Below are 15669 nucleotides of genomic sequence, written 5' to 3' on the forward strand. Positions count from 1 at the left end.
CATTGAATGATATCACACTTCTCAGCCACCGCTGCGGAGATGAATAGCTGATAGGTGCAACTCTAGTTAAAGCGAAACGAGCTGCGCCAATTCAATTCGTGGTAATTATTTTATCACAACTTAACTCTGTTTTGGACTACAGATGACTGTCAAAAGTCCAAATCTTAAAATCGTTTATGCTCCCAACACATCTACAAATCTCTAAAATCGTTTAATAAGACCGACTATAGGCTACACAACGTTTACAAAAAACATTTGCCTATCTTGCAAAAATGACACCTAGCTAGCGTTTGCCACCGTCAGTGTGGAATAAAACAACAAATGCTTCATATTGGTGTAACGTTCTGTTATTTGTTTGATGAAAAAATCTAAACTTAATTAAACTAATAGATCGGTAAAGAAATGCAAGTCTCGTGCATGTATAATTGTATCGCTGTGTTTTGAATAGTCACCTACCATAACCTCCAAGTGCAGCTGAGCCGAACGTCACATATTCGTGCAGTGAGTCCCGTTGTTACACCGAATTCTGCGACCCACCGAAAAGTGTGACCCGAGGGGGCGCTGTTACGGTGGCCGAGAGGGGTCACAACACATGCAAACACCGCAACAACTGCGTATACAGAAAACACCTGCAAATTCAGAAAACACTTTCATCGATTACACAACACGTGCGCTGCAAAGGCCAAAACACATTCAAATTCAGAAAAACACCTGCAAATTCAGAAAAAAACATGCAAACTCAGAAAACACCTGCATCGACTTCATAACACGAGCAAATAGGGAAACGAACTGCAAGTTATGACAACGGAAATGTGTCCCGGGGGATCATAATCAGTGACGGACCCATATCCGGTTGGCGGTTCTTTTCAATTACGAAGGTGTTAAGTCGTTTGATTGTGCTACAAGAGGTACGTGTTTCTCTTTTATTATGATAATGAAGTGGTTTTGTGTGTTTTCAACAATGACTAAATATGTTTTCAACATATTTAGTCATTGTCCCCATAACGTATTAGATAGTATTAGACAGATAATTGTTAAACGTTCTCCAAACGTTGTTAGCTGGAAGCTAGCTGGCTAGCTCGCTCCCGGTCACTAAATAGCATTATTTGTGGTCGTTTCTACATTGTTGTCATGACGTGGTAATGCAAGAGAAGGCCTGATATCTGAACTATTTTTTATTTATTTTTTTATCTTTCAGATTGACATGTTCTGCCCGTTCTGTGCGGTGCAACTGGGGGATGCTCCCACGTTTTGCCCGTCATGTGGGCAGAATGTGGGGTTTCTTACACAGCTCCCATCAACTCCATCCACCTCGTCAAGCGAAGGCTGTGGGCCTACAGGTAACATCTCTCACTGTGCTTCCATTACTCTGTGCTGCAGAAATTTGTCCCATGGTTTTAGCTGTCAGCAAGGCCACAATTTATCAACCCCCATTAAATCATATTAGTTATATCAATTAATCAGCCTGCTGTCTGTGTTTGTGTGTGCCCGTCCGTGTGTGTGTTTGTGTGTGTCTTTGTGTGTCCATGACTTTAGTTGAGGCCTCTGAGGAAGACCTTATCCGGGACCTCTTCAGAAAGGGCCACTCCTACACCGTTATCTGCGATTTTTTGGAGACAAAACACGGGATAGTAATGAGCCTGAAAACTCTCAAAAGAAGGCTGAAACAGCTCAACCTTAGTCGGAGGGCAAGTTATGCTCCGATGGAGACTTTGAACTCTGCCATCAGGACTGAACTGAATGGCTCAGGACAGCTTTTGGGCTACAGGGCTATGTGGCAGACCCTGCAACAGATGCATTCGTTGACCGTCAGACGAGATAATGTTATGCAAGCACTCAGATTCCTCAATCCAGAAAGAGTATCTCTCCGTCATAGGCGCCGATTTTTCAGGCGATCCTATTGCGCTGCAGGACCCAATCAGGTGTGGCACGCGGATGGATACGACAAACTTAAGCCCTTTGGGATTGCCATCAGTGGCTGCATCGATGGGTATTCCAGGCGGCTTATGTGGCTCAGTAGTGGCAGCACCAACAACAACCCTGCAGTAATAGCACAATATTACCTGCAGTGTGTTTCGAACTGTGGCGTAGTTCCAGCACGACTTCGGACAGACTGTGGGACAGAAAACGGAGACATGGCTGCCATCCAATGTTCATTAAGAGAGGACCACACCGATGAATTTGCGGGACCTCTCAGCCACATGTATGGCACTTCAACTGCCAATCAAAGGATTGAAAGCTGGTGGTCCATTTTCAGGAAACAGAGGTAAGTTTGAAGGTGTCAATAGAAGAAGGCAGACACGCACGCGCTCTTAATATTTAATTATTTATGTTTGTGTTAGAAACATTTATACAACACTGAGGTAAATCACTTTGTATACTCTCATTCCATTATTAGGACACAGTTCTGGATGGATCTATTTAGTGACCTGAGAGACAGGCACTACTTCAACGGCACCCATGAACACAAGTGCCTTGTACGGTATGTCTTCCTGGGCATTTTTCAGAAAGAGCTTGATGAGCACCGAGAGCTTTGGAACAACCACACCATCAGGCCTGTCCGTCAGTCTCTCTGTCCATCTGGAAAACCGGAGACCATGTACCACCTGCCTCACAGGTTTGTATGTAGCACCTGTACTGTCATTTTCATTAAATGCTAGGTTGCATTTTCACTGTGTAGGTCTTTGTATTCGTTACCAAAGCCATCATGATTGACTGCCTATACCCTAGCCTTCGAGATTGAAATATAACTATTCATGAGTTCACTGTTGTGCTTTCTGTGCGGCCTTAGGTTTGGTGGAAGGGATTGTGGATTCCAAGTGGATCCCCAAGTGTTACAGGAGTTCAAAGACCTTCTGCCACCTACAAACAGTTTGTGTGGAGATGATGATCTCCAAGCATATTTTGCCAACTTGGAGAGACAGAGCCAGCTCGCTCCACCCATCAACTGGCCAGCTGCTGTTGACAATTACCTTGCACTTAAGGAGATGGCTGGACTTTAGAATTGCCTTGTTGGATGGTGTGCTCGCTTTGAACTGGGACGCCCCACCTCCTCATGCTTGACCAGCAGCACATTCCCCCAGTGTTGGACAGTAGTTCATTGGACTAAATATGTCAATAATATGGACATCGTTTTTTTTCTATTCAGTTATTTTGTTCATGTTCCATTTATTTTAGGCGACAGTGGATCAGCGTTCCGGCACATTAAGCAGTACCTGCTTAGTAAGCAGGGAAGCTAGACTCAATGAGTGTAGCTATGCCACTTTTTTTTTTTCTTTCATACAGCACTGCCTCTGTCACGTTAAAATTGTACCGGGGGCGAAAATTGTACCGGCCTACGTCATCGTTTGTTTACATCCTGACAACCTGCCCGGCAACAGACGACGCGATGCAGAAAACATGTTTCCAAACGACGAAATAACATAATACAGATAGCGGACCGCTATCTGTATTATGATAGATAGCGATAACAATTGTTTTTACTTTATATTTGTATTGTATTTCATTGTTTAATCGAAATAATAAAAAAATGTGCCCGCGAAATGGGCGATCGCGTCAAATGACAAATGTTATGCCCGCGAAACGGGCGATCGCGTCAAATGACGTAGGAGGGTTCTTGAAACATAATACATATAACGGATCGCTAGATAACACTTGTTTTTACTTTATATTTGTACTGTATTGAATTGTTTAATCGAATTTAGCTAGTAAACAGTGTTTTAAGCAGGTTACATAGTCTAGAATGTTCAAGAACCTTCCTACGTGATTTGACGCGATCGCCCGTTTTGCGGCCAATTTTTTTTATTGTTTCGATTAAACAATAAAATACAATACAAATATAAAGTAAAAACAAGTGTTATCGCTATCTATCATGTTATTTCGTCGTTTGGAAACATGTTTTCTGCATCGCGTCGTCTGTTGCCGGGCAGGTTGTCAGGATGTAAACAAACGATGACGTAGGCCGGTACAATTTTCGCCCCTGGTACAATTTTAACGTGACACCTCCAGTGTGTATTGTTATGGACATCTTCAATGTTTCAAAAGTTTGACCCATGGTTAAATTAAAACCTTTTCCACCACCACAATGACTTTTTGGGGTTCACCTAGTATAAACAAATACACTGAAGCTAAAAGTGACTTTCATGCAAGATCAGGTTACATTTCATGACCAATTTATGCAAAGAAAAACAAGTCTAAATTCTCACAATGTTTCAGAAGAGACAAACGTCGTACACCTTATGAAAATAATTTAATTTCTTTAAACAATGTTATATAGCTTTATATGTACAGACCGTGACAAACTAACAGCCACTGCACAATGAACTTTGAAATGCAGGTTAAAACAGTTGCATGTCTGATAAAAACAGTTGCAGGTCTCAAAAGAGACCAAATCCAGGGGAGTTCCTAATTCCATAACTCATGGCTTCCTCAAACATCTCATATGAGGGTAATATCGGGAGTTTCAATGTATTTGAGCAGACATTAGCCTCAGGAAACCTTGAGTTTTTCTGGAACGTGAGTTGAGGCTGTGGTGTTAATTTTGCTGCTGGGATTTCTTTTAGGCCTGTTGCAAACATCAGAACGTCCTGCAGGGACAGCCCAGATGCTTCCTCTGTGGGAGTGGGGAGTAATGAAACACATTAAGATTTATCATCCATTTGTGGACTTCACTTAAAACAGCCACTTTAAATAACATACAAAAAATACCTTTTACAGCGATTAAGTAGTCCAGCCAGTAGCCAAGCACTCTCTCCTCCTCCTGGCGGTTTGAGCTACCAGTTGGGCTCATTTGTGGACGGAACAGCGCCTCTAGAGTCTCTGCTTTCAGGTCTTCCGCGCTGTAAACCATGTAAGGCTGGAACAGGGAGGGATGCTGTTCCAGAGCATTGTAAAGGTTCAGGGTAGCCAGGCCGTCCTTGAACCTATATCCAGGTTGGGGGTGAGGGGAAGAGGCAGATCATGGTAAGTTCTTAATGCTATTGCCAGTCACACTGCCAGTAGGACTCTAACCATTTCTGACATTCATTTGAGTTTCTTTCACATTCTCTTTGGAATTCCTACAGAGTAGTCAGAGTGACCTACCTCTGGAAGGAAACATGGTTGCGGTAGGTGAAATACCACTGGATGTAATCATTTACAACTTGTTCCTTATCCTCCAGTGTCCTCAGGCATCGATAGCATCCTGCTGTCTGAAGCATGCTAGCGTGCTTATCGTTAAGTTCCAAGAGTTCTTCCAAGGTTGTTGCATTCTTAATCTAGAGTAAAATAAGAGCAATGAACAGACAAAACTGCACAAATATAATTTGTGTTGATATTGTAAATAGTTATACTTGAGAATCACCAAAAATAATCACCAAGGATGAGACTATAGAATATTTTAAATTCCTCTTTGACAGGGGTTTGTATTGGAATGTACATAAAAGTGACACAAAACATGGAAGTCACTGGCTTTATTCCAGTATCACACTGGTTGTAAAGCTACTGGGGTGTCCATATTGTTGATTGTTCATCAAAATAATATTTTCTTTTTATTGAATATGCTTATAAACACAAAACAATTACCTCAAGGAGAACATTCCTGAGATCAGGATCAGGTACGTCTGCAATTGGGGCCTCAATAGTCTTCACCTTACCCACTAGGTAGTGGTAGAAGTTCTCGGAAAAGCAACGAGGCCCTGGACCACCATGGACAATGGACATGGCCACCATTCTTCCAACATGGAAGTACTCATCACCGTCTGCAGCTAATGAAGACGGTGCGATTGTTGCAGGGTTAGTTCAAATTGATTTATAATACTGTCAAAATGTGGCAAAAACCAAATTACCTTTGCTGTCAAATGACAGGTATTTGCCATCTTCCCTGCCTTCAAAAAAACGCCTGTTTTTAATGGCGTCCATCAACAGTGTGAGGAATTCCCGCGTAGGCCCTCCTGTGTCAACGGCGTCCTCAGTCTGCCCGATGTCGTCGGTGAATTTCACCAAAAGGCTACCGGTGGGGTCAAACGAGGACCGCTTAAATCCCCTCAGAGCCCCATCCCAGACATTGGCACGGTTGATGTTGAACCTGCTGCAGTTGCTCGTGTCAATAGCTTCTGACAGATTGGACAAAACGTCAGCAGCAGTCAGTCCAAAAACTTGCTCTCTGCAAAAAAAGAACATGTGTGAGGCAGGAAACATTAACGCTGCCTCCTCTTGGTTATGAACATGGTTAAAATATTAATATTTTTGTATTTTATGGGCCCATTACAGTAAGTACACCATATGAGTGTGAGGAAATGTGATGGGCATAAGCATGAAGCACACGTTGCAAGCTTTCAATAATTTTTGCCAGATTGTTTTTCTGTTAAGGCGTCATTTAAGTAAAAACATGAAATTCAAATATTTACTTTAATATGGCAACAGAAACCAGGTAAAATGCCCAATGTAATTGGGCCGATTAATATTTCATCTGAGGGAAAGAAAAAAATAACAAGGCTAACAGCATTATTTGTATCAAAGTACCTGTCTTCCACCTGAGAGTAGTCGACTTCCTCAACATCTGAGGAACTGCTGTCAATGACAACTGGTGCATATACATTTGTATATGTACTGTGGATAAAAGGAACAATGAAATTGCTGTGAAATTACTGGAAAATGTGTTATTTTTGGTACTGTAATCAATTACTTTCCGCAGTCAAATATTTCATGCAAAACCAAAAGCCAAAAAAGATATTACTGCACTGAAGAGAACTAATTTAATCCATTATGACTTACTTGTAGAATTCACATGATGTGTTTGGTGATGTGGTCTTTTTGGGTCCTGCTCCTGCTCCATTGGCCTGTTGACGAAAGAGATAGAGATAACACCAAACAAATTAACAATAATTACATCACCACATTGGTAACATGGAACTTAATAACATTTGATAATAATACATACTTGCCCACCAGATGCCCTGGATGTTGTTGGCAGAGATTGTTTTGGGGACCTAAAACACACAAATAATTTGAATCACTTAATTTAAATCAGAATATAAGTAATTGTCCATATGTTATACAGAGGACAACATGCTTGATCTATTCCTTAGAGCAATTTCAAAAATGAATGCTGTGAAATACATGGATATTCAAAAATCGCTAGCACATGTCTCAAAATAGCAGGAGAAACTTACATTTTCATTGGAAGCCGACCAAATGCTTCACAATCATCGGATTCTGAAGATGAGTCATCTCCATAACCTTGGAAAAGATCATTATTAGGCTAGATATATCCAAAATATGTGGCAATTTCACAACCTCTTTGAATCCCATTAAGGACTCACTCAATTACCACCAACTAGCTATTATTATTATTTATTTATTTATTTACATACGTGTACCGTAGTTCATTTCAATACTTACTCAAATCCTGAAGAAGGCAGATGTACAGCGTAATCCTCTGGTAAGATTTCCCAATTGCCTCTTTATAATGTTCAAGAACAAAAGGTCTGTCTGTACCAGGTATATTTTCTACCTGAGATCCATCAGGATAGAGAAGCACATATTCTCCATCTACCATTGCGTTTTGATTAAAATCTTGCTGCTTCTTTAAAGCAGCTGGCAAGATTTGGGTTGTTGACCACTGGGGTTCAACATTTAACGGCATGGTTTTCCCTCTTTGAGGTTTTAAACCATTCTTGGTCCTTGACATGATGCCAATCGAAATCTACAGAAATCAGAAAAGAAGAGAAAAAAAGAAAAAACAAACATGACTACTGGGTCTTAAATAGTCACATTACGACCTAAAACCTCTGTATTAACTTACCTTCACTGTAATGGCCTGCTTCTTTTTAAGCTTTGAAAAGGAGGTCCTCCTCTCAGCCTCTTTAACCTCCCTGAACCTCAAGAATTGAGCTGCTCTTCCTTCCTTCCTAGTCTCCTTCACTAACACACACACACACATAATAATAATAATAATAATAATAATAATAATAATAATAATAATAATAATAATGTATACTTTATTAATCCCCTTGGGGGGATTCTTTCTCTGCATTCATCCCATCCAGGGATACCACTATTACTAGTAGTACTAGTATTTACTAGTAGTACTACTACACCCGGAGCAGCGTGCAGCTGGGGGGGTGCACACTGATGCATTTTAGCTATGGTTATTTAGCGGGGGTTGATAAATTGTGGCCTTGCTGACAGCTATAACCATGGGACATTTTTATGCAGCACAGAGTAATGGAAGCACAGTGAGGGATGTTACCTGTAGGCCCACAGCCTTCGCTTGACGAGGTGGATGGAGTTGATGGGAGCTGTGTAAGGAACCCCAGATTCTGCCCACATGACGGGCAAAACTTGGGAGCGTCCCCCAGTTGCACCGCACAGAACGGGCAGAACATGTCAATCTGAAAGATAAAAAAAATAAAAAATAAATAGTTCCGATATCAGGCCTTCTCTTGCATTACCACGTCATGACAACAATGTAGAAAATACCACAAATAATGCTATTTAGTGACCGGGAGCGAGCTAGCCAGCTAGCTTCCAGCTAACAACGTTTGAAGAACGTTTAACAATTATCTGTCTAATACTATCTAATACGTTATGGGGACAATGACTAAATATGTTGAAAACATATTTAGTCATTGTTGAAAACACACAAAACCACTTCAATATCATAATAAAAGAGAAACACGTACCTCTTGTAGCACAATCAAACGACTTAACACCTTCGTAATTGAAAAGAACCGCCAACCGGATATGGGTCCGTCACTGATTATGGTCCCCCGGGACACATTTCCGTTGTCATAACTTGCAGTTCGTTTCCCTATTTGCTCGTGTTATGAAGTCGATGCAGGGGTTTTCTGCATTTGCATGTGTTTTGGCATTTGCAGCGCACGTGTTGTGTAATCGATGAAAGTGTTTTCTGAATTTGCAGGTGTTTTCTGAATTTGCAGGTGTTTTCTGTATATGCAGGCGTTGCGGCGTTTGCATTTGTTGTGACCCCTCTCGGCCACCGTACGCTGTTGAATAATGTGCAACTCGCGCTCCAGACATCCACCAGCAAGCAATTTCCGGCGTGTGGGTGGATGTTTCTGTCTGCAGCGGAAGTGCCTGTGGGTGGATGTCTGGAGCGTGTGGGTGGATGTCTGCAGCCAGACCCCTCTCGGAATTCATCAATTAATTGATTTTCAATTGAATAATGAAAGGTTTTATGCTTTTTGTTTAATAACCTTATTATACACACACTTCCATCCTTCAAAGGTGTATGTTTCACCGGCGCTGGACTCAATAAATACGTTTTAGTTGAAGAGGATAAGACCTGGTATGAGGCTCAGAAGTACTGCAGGAGCAGAAATGGTGACCTGGCCATTGTCACAAACATGGAGGTCCTAAACCAGCTGTCAGATATGACAACAGTAACGTCATGGATAGGACTGAATGATTTCAACAGGAAGACCATGGACTTGTACCCAAACTCGTGGAGATGGTCCACCCAGACAAGGAGCCGGTCAGGTTATATGAATTTTGCATCTGATGAGCCTGACTATAATTCAGGCAAAGAGGAATGTGTGACGACTGGGACTAATGGTGCCTGGAGGGATGTCATGTGTTCTGATTTGTATGCCTTTGTTTGTTTTTCTGGTAAGAATAAAACAAAACCCACACACGTGCATACACTACACAGCCACCAAGGTATACAAACGTACAGGAGCACTACACCATGTTTTGTTCTTCTATCGTTGACAGAGATTATAAAATGAACATATACATCATCTTGTATATTAAGATGAAAAACATGCATAAATTGGCATGTTTTACGAATAGCTTCAAGCAGCCCACAGAGAGACAAACACTATAAAATGTTGTTTTCATGCCATGCCTGTTAATGCTGAACACAATTTCTTTCTGCTCTAGGATCATCAAATAATAAAACCTACCATCTTATCGAGCAGAAACTGTCATGGGAGCCATCTAAGAGTTACTGCCGTACTCATTACACTGACCTCGCCATGATAGAGAATGAAGAAGAGAACCAAAAGGTTTTGTCCAACATCACTACTCCTGTGTGGATTGGTCTTTACAGAGTTCCCTGGACGTTTTCTGATGGGACCAACAGCTCCTTCAGAACCTGGTGGAGAAATGAGCCCAATAATATTAACAATAATCAGTTATGTGCCGGGGTGTATGACGGTGGATTTCACGACGGTGAATGCACTGCAACGTTGCCTTTTATCTGCTCAGGTAAATTAAATATTCATATGGCTTCATTTTGGCAGCCTACATTCTGATCATTTTAAGTTTTATGTTGGTAACTGTGGCATGCGTTTATTATGGTTACTAAGATTTAGTGGGTTTTCGGTCAGAGTAAGCATTTTGGGAAAACGAATGCAACATGGTAATAATAACCACCAGAAAAAGTACGAACACAAAGACAGGTTCCAATTTGCATATCGGGCCGTTAAAGGTCACTGTTATTGATTGATTATGAACAATGCCAATGTATCAGCACGTTAACAGATATTGGTTAAACATCATAAGAGTGCTGCCAAGTCATCCTAGTGTCATTCTTGACACGTTCTAGGGTGTGATTCATTGGGCAAAGGGGAGATTTACCTAAGAAATTAAGGTGTTTCCAGTCAAAAGTTTGATATCTTCCCTGTGTTCCGGCTAAAATAGGTCGGAAATACAGCAGAATAAAGATAATGATCGAGTCTAACTTGGACCTGACAAACCAAAACACTAAGGATAACATCCGTCTACAAGTAAGACGTCTGACATCATTCTTTTAAAGCTGTATTCAAAATGCTAACTACAGATAAAGCATAACCAAACCAGTAACTTGTTATTGCAGTTGCTCTTTCCTTAATGATTTCATTAATATTCCCATATGACAACCTTAAGAATGTATTGTTGCAAAAGAAACAGGATGAAATACACTAGTGTCATGTTTATAATGAACAGTTTTAGCAGGGTTACCTTTAAAGGTCTCTCTGTTATTGATGTTAAACTGAAGTCAAAGAAGACTGTAAGAGGAACATATGCTCTCCCTGTTCCTCTCCTCAGCTGTCTGCATCTCTGACCAGAGCCGGGAGGACTGACTTCAACCTGAGCTGGAGCGCTCCACCAGAAAAACTAGATCCAGCAGGCTTGAATGATGACAACCAATAATGATTACATGAATTATGAATACATGCAGGACATTAGTGTAGGGGAGAGTGGGGTAAGATGAGCCAGTGGTTAAGTGGACCCACCCCCTATATTTAGGCACCTGTACACACAATTGTAATTTGGCCATCAATTCAGGAAGCACCCATCATGCACCCGTATGTCTGGCTGTGATGGAGAGAAACCCATGGTCAAGTTGCAAGTATGTTTTTTTTCACAATAAACTTTTTTTTCTTGTCAAAGTAAATTTTTAATATAGCAGGTAATGACTGCTATGTCAAAGCAATTTTATCCAATTTTATGCGTACAAATATAGATTATAAATGTTGGTGATTTGCCAAGGTATAAAGCAATGGGAATAATTAGCTAAAGATTGGCCTGAATTGTTAAACTAGGCAGTTTCCAAAATTGTGGGTGTGGGACAACGTAAGCCACATGCTGTGGGCAAAGTTGAGTCGTTCAACTTACCCCACCACAATGCACTGAAGTTAAGTTACGTCTTTAAAGTATAAAGCGGTAATCTAATGTAGTATCACACAACTGACTTGGTTTTTCATATTTAAAAATGGTAGAAATTATGCCAAGAAAGAGAGAAAGGAGCTGGAGAGAGCAGCGCATATTATGAAACATAATGTTTATAGGAGGAGTTGAAGTTAAGATAAAAGAGGATGCTTTCTTGCTGTATGTCAGGTGTTCAATGTACCAGTTCCATTTATCGTCATTTGTTGAACCTTTAGTAGACCTTACCTTGTTGAATTCTCTTCTTGTTTGTGCTCATGATTTGAGAGTTTATTCCTTACGTTAAAACAAGTAATACTTTACTATAAGAACAATGTGTGTTGAAGATCTGAAGACATGGCCCATCGCAAGATCATCTCCAACGTTAAACGAGTAGTTATATCAATATATATTGTCTCTGTTATATATAGTATATATTTAAAGTATATGCATGTAACAAATAAATGTGGAACACCCACATGTGCTCCTAAAAGTTTTAAGCATTGTCTTTGCTTATCTTCTTCCAATTGTTAAGTTCTCCTTTAAACATGCAAAGCAATGTTTGGGGGTGAGCGTGGATGATGGCTGTCATCTAGGAGAACTCTACCCGATTGTGTGTAGATATGGTTGGTTACACACACACACACACACACACACACACACACACACACACACACACACACACACACACACACACACACACACACACACACACACACACACACACACACACACTCCCACACACACACACACACACACACACACACACACACACACACACACACACACACACACACACACACACACAGACACACACACACACACACACACACTCCCACACAATGCTTTCCATAATATATTTCATACATACAAGATACATATAAGCTATGCAGATCCAGATTCTAACTAGATTAAAATATTGAAAATGTCAAATGTTTTGAATAAACCAATAGCTATTTCCAAATGGTGAAGAGGAATATATAATGGCCTTGCTTATACAAATTGACACAAATCTCCGCCCTTCTTTTCTCTCAGCCAATGCATTTGAAGTGTTTGCGCCCAATCGCTGAACAAGATAAGCAGACCAAATCAGTTCAACACAGATCTCCTCTCATTTGGCGTTAGTTGTAGCGTCATATTCATATAGATATAGATATTAGTAAATGCAGTTTCAACGTTGTGATAACCGTGGTCCAATCGATAGAGACGCTTGCAATGTAGGGAAGAGGTTGTTGGATCGAATCCATTTATTGTCAGATTTGTGCTTTTGTCAGATGGTCACGCTTTTTATGATCGCAATGCTTTTTAGTCCGCAAGCCAGACCTCCTGTGTTATAAGTTCCAAATTCAGTGCCTTTTTAGTCAGCCAGCCAAATCAGGTGTCTTGTTACACGCTTTATAAGTTAATTATATTTAAATTATTACAGCCATGGAGCCTATATTTTCGAGTCATCGTAACATCCTCTCTTGTTCAAACGATATAAATACACAGTGGAAAGGAGTGAGAGGGAGCCATAGAGAGAGACACTGATGAACTGGGGAGCCATGCTCTAACAACGTTCAGAGGCTTGTAACAGTCTACTGAGTCTGACACGGTGCTTAAATGGGCTCTGGAGACGCAGGAAAGTTGTTGGATTCAACTATTTGTGCATGGAAGCAAAAAAATATCTCCCCATCAAGGCCAACTGCAGAGTAGACTACGAAAAGAATAGACTGATATGAATGCTTCAAATATTAAAACCCGATTGATTAGGCCTATGCCGACATAATATCAGTCCTAATCCTGCACCGTGCGTACATTTTTCACGGCATTTTCCCCCAGACAGACAGACAGACAGACAGACAGACAGACAGACAGACAGACAGACACTTTATTTACCCCAAACTAACTTTCATAATCCAGCAGGTTACACAATACAAATAACTCTTACACAAATACAGACAGCCTATACAGTAGGCTAATACAGCGCCCACCTCAGCAAAAGGTAAAATGTAAAAAGAAGATATAAGCTACATTTAAAATACAGATGCTGTAGCCTACATAAAAATACAGATGCCACATGAAATATGAAAATAGGATGCAATGTATAAATATGCAAAACTAGGATATAACTAGGCTATAATGAGAATACTTGGTTAACTTACATCTGTGCAATGACTATCCTCCTAAATTAAATTAGTTAGATGGAAAGATTTTTGTCTATGGAATGATCCTGTCACTTTACTGCCACACATTGTGTGTGTCATTAAAGTGATGAGGTAGGAGAATCCGTGTATGGTTAGTTCTTTGAATATTCCGATTTATAACAAAATCAGAAAAAACAAACAGGATTGTTTTTTGGTTTTTCTGATTTGGTTTTGAAACTGAAAAAGGGCAAAAGGAATAAACCAATAAACGGCATTTGATTTTGTGTTTGTGTGTTGTTTTTTAAAACCCGAAACAGAAAAACAGGAGGAGGTTCTGTGTGGAGCACAACCTTCGAAGAAGAAATCTAGTTTCGCCGGCTCCCATGGGAAACAATAAAGCTGCCCATTGTAGAATGCGAGAGACTCGATGGAACGTTTGAAACGTCTTTATATGTATTATTATTATTTATTTTTAAACAACCTCTTGCCTACAGAGCAAGCGTCTCTATCGATTGGGCCACGGCCACGGTGACCACACTGTAGGAAATGGATCACATGACTTGACTCGAGTCAGACTCGAGTCGCAAATTTGAGGACTTGAGACTTGCTTGACTAACACTGATAAAAGACTCGACTTGACTTTGACTTGGTCTTCATGACTTGAGACTTGACTTAGACTTGGGACAGATGACTCGAAATTACTTTTTTAAATTTAGTTTTAAGGTTGGATATGAGATTTGCGATACGCCAGCAGATTTTGAAAATACAAAACTCAAATGGTCCTACCCCCTCTCCTTCAACGCTGATTCTGACTCCACCCATTCCCTGTACATGGACGCGCAATCACGCACGAGCGCGAACACAGATGCGCGAGAGTGAGCCAGGCTAGCTAGGTTGGAGTTTAGGGTTGTATTCTAGTGCTAGGTCCAAATGTGGATTAGCTAGTTAGCTAGCTCCAGTAGCTACTGCAGGATAACAACAAACAGAAGCTTGCTCTGGGTCACAAGCTTTGAGTACAGGCACGCGCACGAAGGGGTCACTCGCAGGGAGCATGCAGTACGACCGTTTGATTGACGTACTTACTGTCCAATGCCACTCGGTTGTTCTGAAAATCATAGGCTGGAGTTTTTCGAGCCCTTCCCGTTCCACAGATTATTGACTTGTTTAATTTTCATGTCAGTAGGCTACTTCTAACTCAGTGGCTGTAAGTGGGTTATGAGAAGGATTTCAAGTAATTTTCAAGTAAAATTACACCCTCAGAGCCAGAGCGTCAGACTGGGCTGTTCTCAGCATACCGCAAAAAAATTAAGAGGGTTCAAGTTCCAGTCCCCAAATTCAGTTGAACCACTACCAGGACATTTGTGCTGGACAGAGCTGCCTTCAGTTTTGGGCCTATTCACATAATGGTTTTGGAATGTTTTGAATAGTTTGAGTTATTGTTAATGTTAAGACATTGTTATTGTTAATGTTGAAAAAATCTCAACTTATGAACCACTCTCTTTACCGATTTTTAAATGTGGAAACTGGGTTAGATCATCAGATTTTTGTATGACTTGACTTGTGACTTGCTTGACCTGAGCAATGACTTGACTTGTGACTTGCTTGATTCTCACCACAGTGACTTGGGACTTGCTTGAGACTTGAAGGTTATGACTTGAGACTTGCTTGTGACTTGCACATGAGTGACTTACCCCCACCTCTGGGATTTACTAATATATATCGATATGACACTACAACTAACAACAAATGAGAGGAGAACTCCTCAAAGCAGATCTGTGCTAAACTGATTTGGGCTGCTTGTCTTGTTCAGCGATTGGGCGCAAACACTTCAAATGCATTGGCTGAGAGAAAGAAGGGCAGAGATTATTAGCATACTAGAGAGACGCCGTATTTTACGTGATGTGCACAAAAG

The 15669-nt window shown here is 40.8% G+C and overlaps 2 protein-coding genes and 2 long non-coding RNA genes across 4 annotated transcripts; 2 read left to right on the forward strand and 2 right to left on the reverse strand.

The window, feature by feature from the left end:
* Positions 1 to 682: 682 nt before the first annotated feature.
* On the forward strand, positions 683 to 3333 carry LOC115554606 (uncharacterized). Its single transcript, XM_030371391.1, has 5 exons — positions 683 to 908; positions 1199 to 1340; positions 1537 to 2266; positions 2399 to 2617; positions 2792 to 3333. The coding sequence occupies exons 2-5, from the start codon at positions 1205 to 1207 to the stop codon at positions 3000 to 3002; spliced, it is 1296 nt and encodes a 431-aa protein (XP_030227251.1). The 5' UTR covers positions 683 to 908; positions 1199 to 1204; the 3' UTR covers positions 3003 to 3333.
* Positions 3334 to 4230: 897 nt separating this feature from the next.
* Positions 4231 to 6835, reverse strand: LOC115554572 (G2/M phase-specific E3 ubiquitin-protein ligase). The gene is made up of 7 exons (XM_030371357.1): positions 6754 to 6835; positions 6502 to 6588; positions 5826 to 6142; positions 5563 to 5744; positions 5083 to 5255; positions 4708 to 4922; positions 4231 to 4612 (listed from the first exon to the last, which is right to left on the reverse strand). The coding sequence occupies exons 3-7, from the start codon at positions 5896 to 5898 to the stop codon at positions 4377 to 4379; spliced, it is 879 nt and encodes a 292-aa protein (XP_030227217.1). The 5' UTR covers positions 5899 to 6142; positions 6502 to 6588; positions 6754 to 6835; the 3' UTR covers positions 4231 to 4376.
* An 857-nt stretch (positions 6836 to 7692) lies between these two features.
* LOC115554573 (uncharacterized) lies at positions 7693 to 8979 on the reverse strand. Its single transcript, XR_003978617.1, has 3 exons — positions 8664 to 8979; positions 8231 to 8372; positions 7693 to 7902 (listed from the first exon to the last, which is right to left on the reverse strand). It is a non-coding gene; the product is annotated as an uncharacterized LOC115554573 (long non-coding RNA).
* Positions 8980 to 9811: 832 nt separating this feature from the next.
* Positions 9812 to 12043, forward strand: LOC115554575 (uncharacterized). The gene is made up of 3 exons (XR_003978618.1): positions 9812 to 10209; positions 10645 to 10730; positions 11032 to 12043. It is a non-coding gene; the product is annotated as an uncharacterized LOC115554575 (long non-coding RNA).
* Positions 12044 to 15669: the final 3626 nt, after the last annotated feature.

This window comes from Gadus morhua, chromosome 11 (assembly GCF_902167405.1).
Source record: "Gadus morhua chromosome 11, gadMor3.0, whole genome shotgun sequence".
Classification (NCBI taxonomy): domain Eukaryota; kingdom Metazoa; phylum Chordata; class Actinopteri; order Gadiformes; family Gadidae; genus Gadus; species Gadus morhua.

Bases quoted from the DNA above. Each gene is read 5' to 3' on its own strand.
- LOC115554606 (XM_030371391.1), top strand. From the start codon at position 1,205: ATGTTCTGCCCGTTCTGTGCGGTGCAACTGGGGGATGCTCCCACGTTT. The intron at 2,267-2,398 runs GTAAGTTTGAAG...TTCCATTATTAG, and splicing joins TCCATTTTCAGGAAACAGAG to GACACAGTTCTGGATGGATC. The intron at 2,618-2,791 runs GTTTGTATGTAG...GTGCGGCCTTAG, and splicing joins ATGTACCACCTGCCTCACAG to GTTTGGTGGAAGGGATTGTG.
- LOC115554572 (XM_030371357.1), bottom strand. From the start codon at position 5,898: ATGGACGCCATTAAAAACAGGCGTTTTTTTGAAGGCAGGGAAGATGGC. The intron at 5,256-5,562 runs GTAATTGTTTTG...ATTTTACTCTAG, and splicing joins TCAGGAATGTTCTCCTTGAG to ATTAAGAATGCAACAACCTT. The intron at 4,923-5,082 runs GTAGGTCACTCT...ACCTGGATATAG, and splicing joins AACCATGTTTCCTTCCAGAG to GTTCAAGGACGGCCTGGCTA.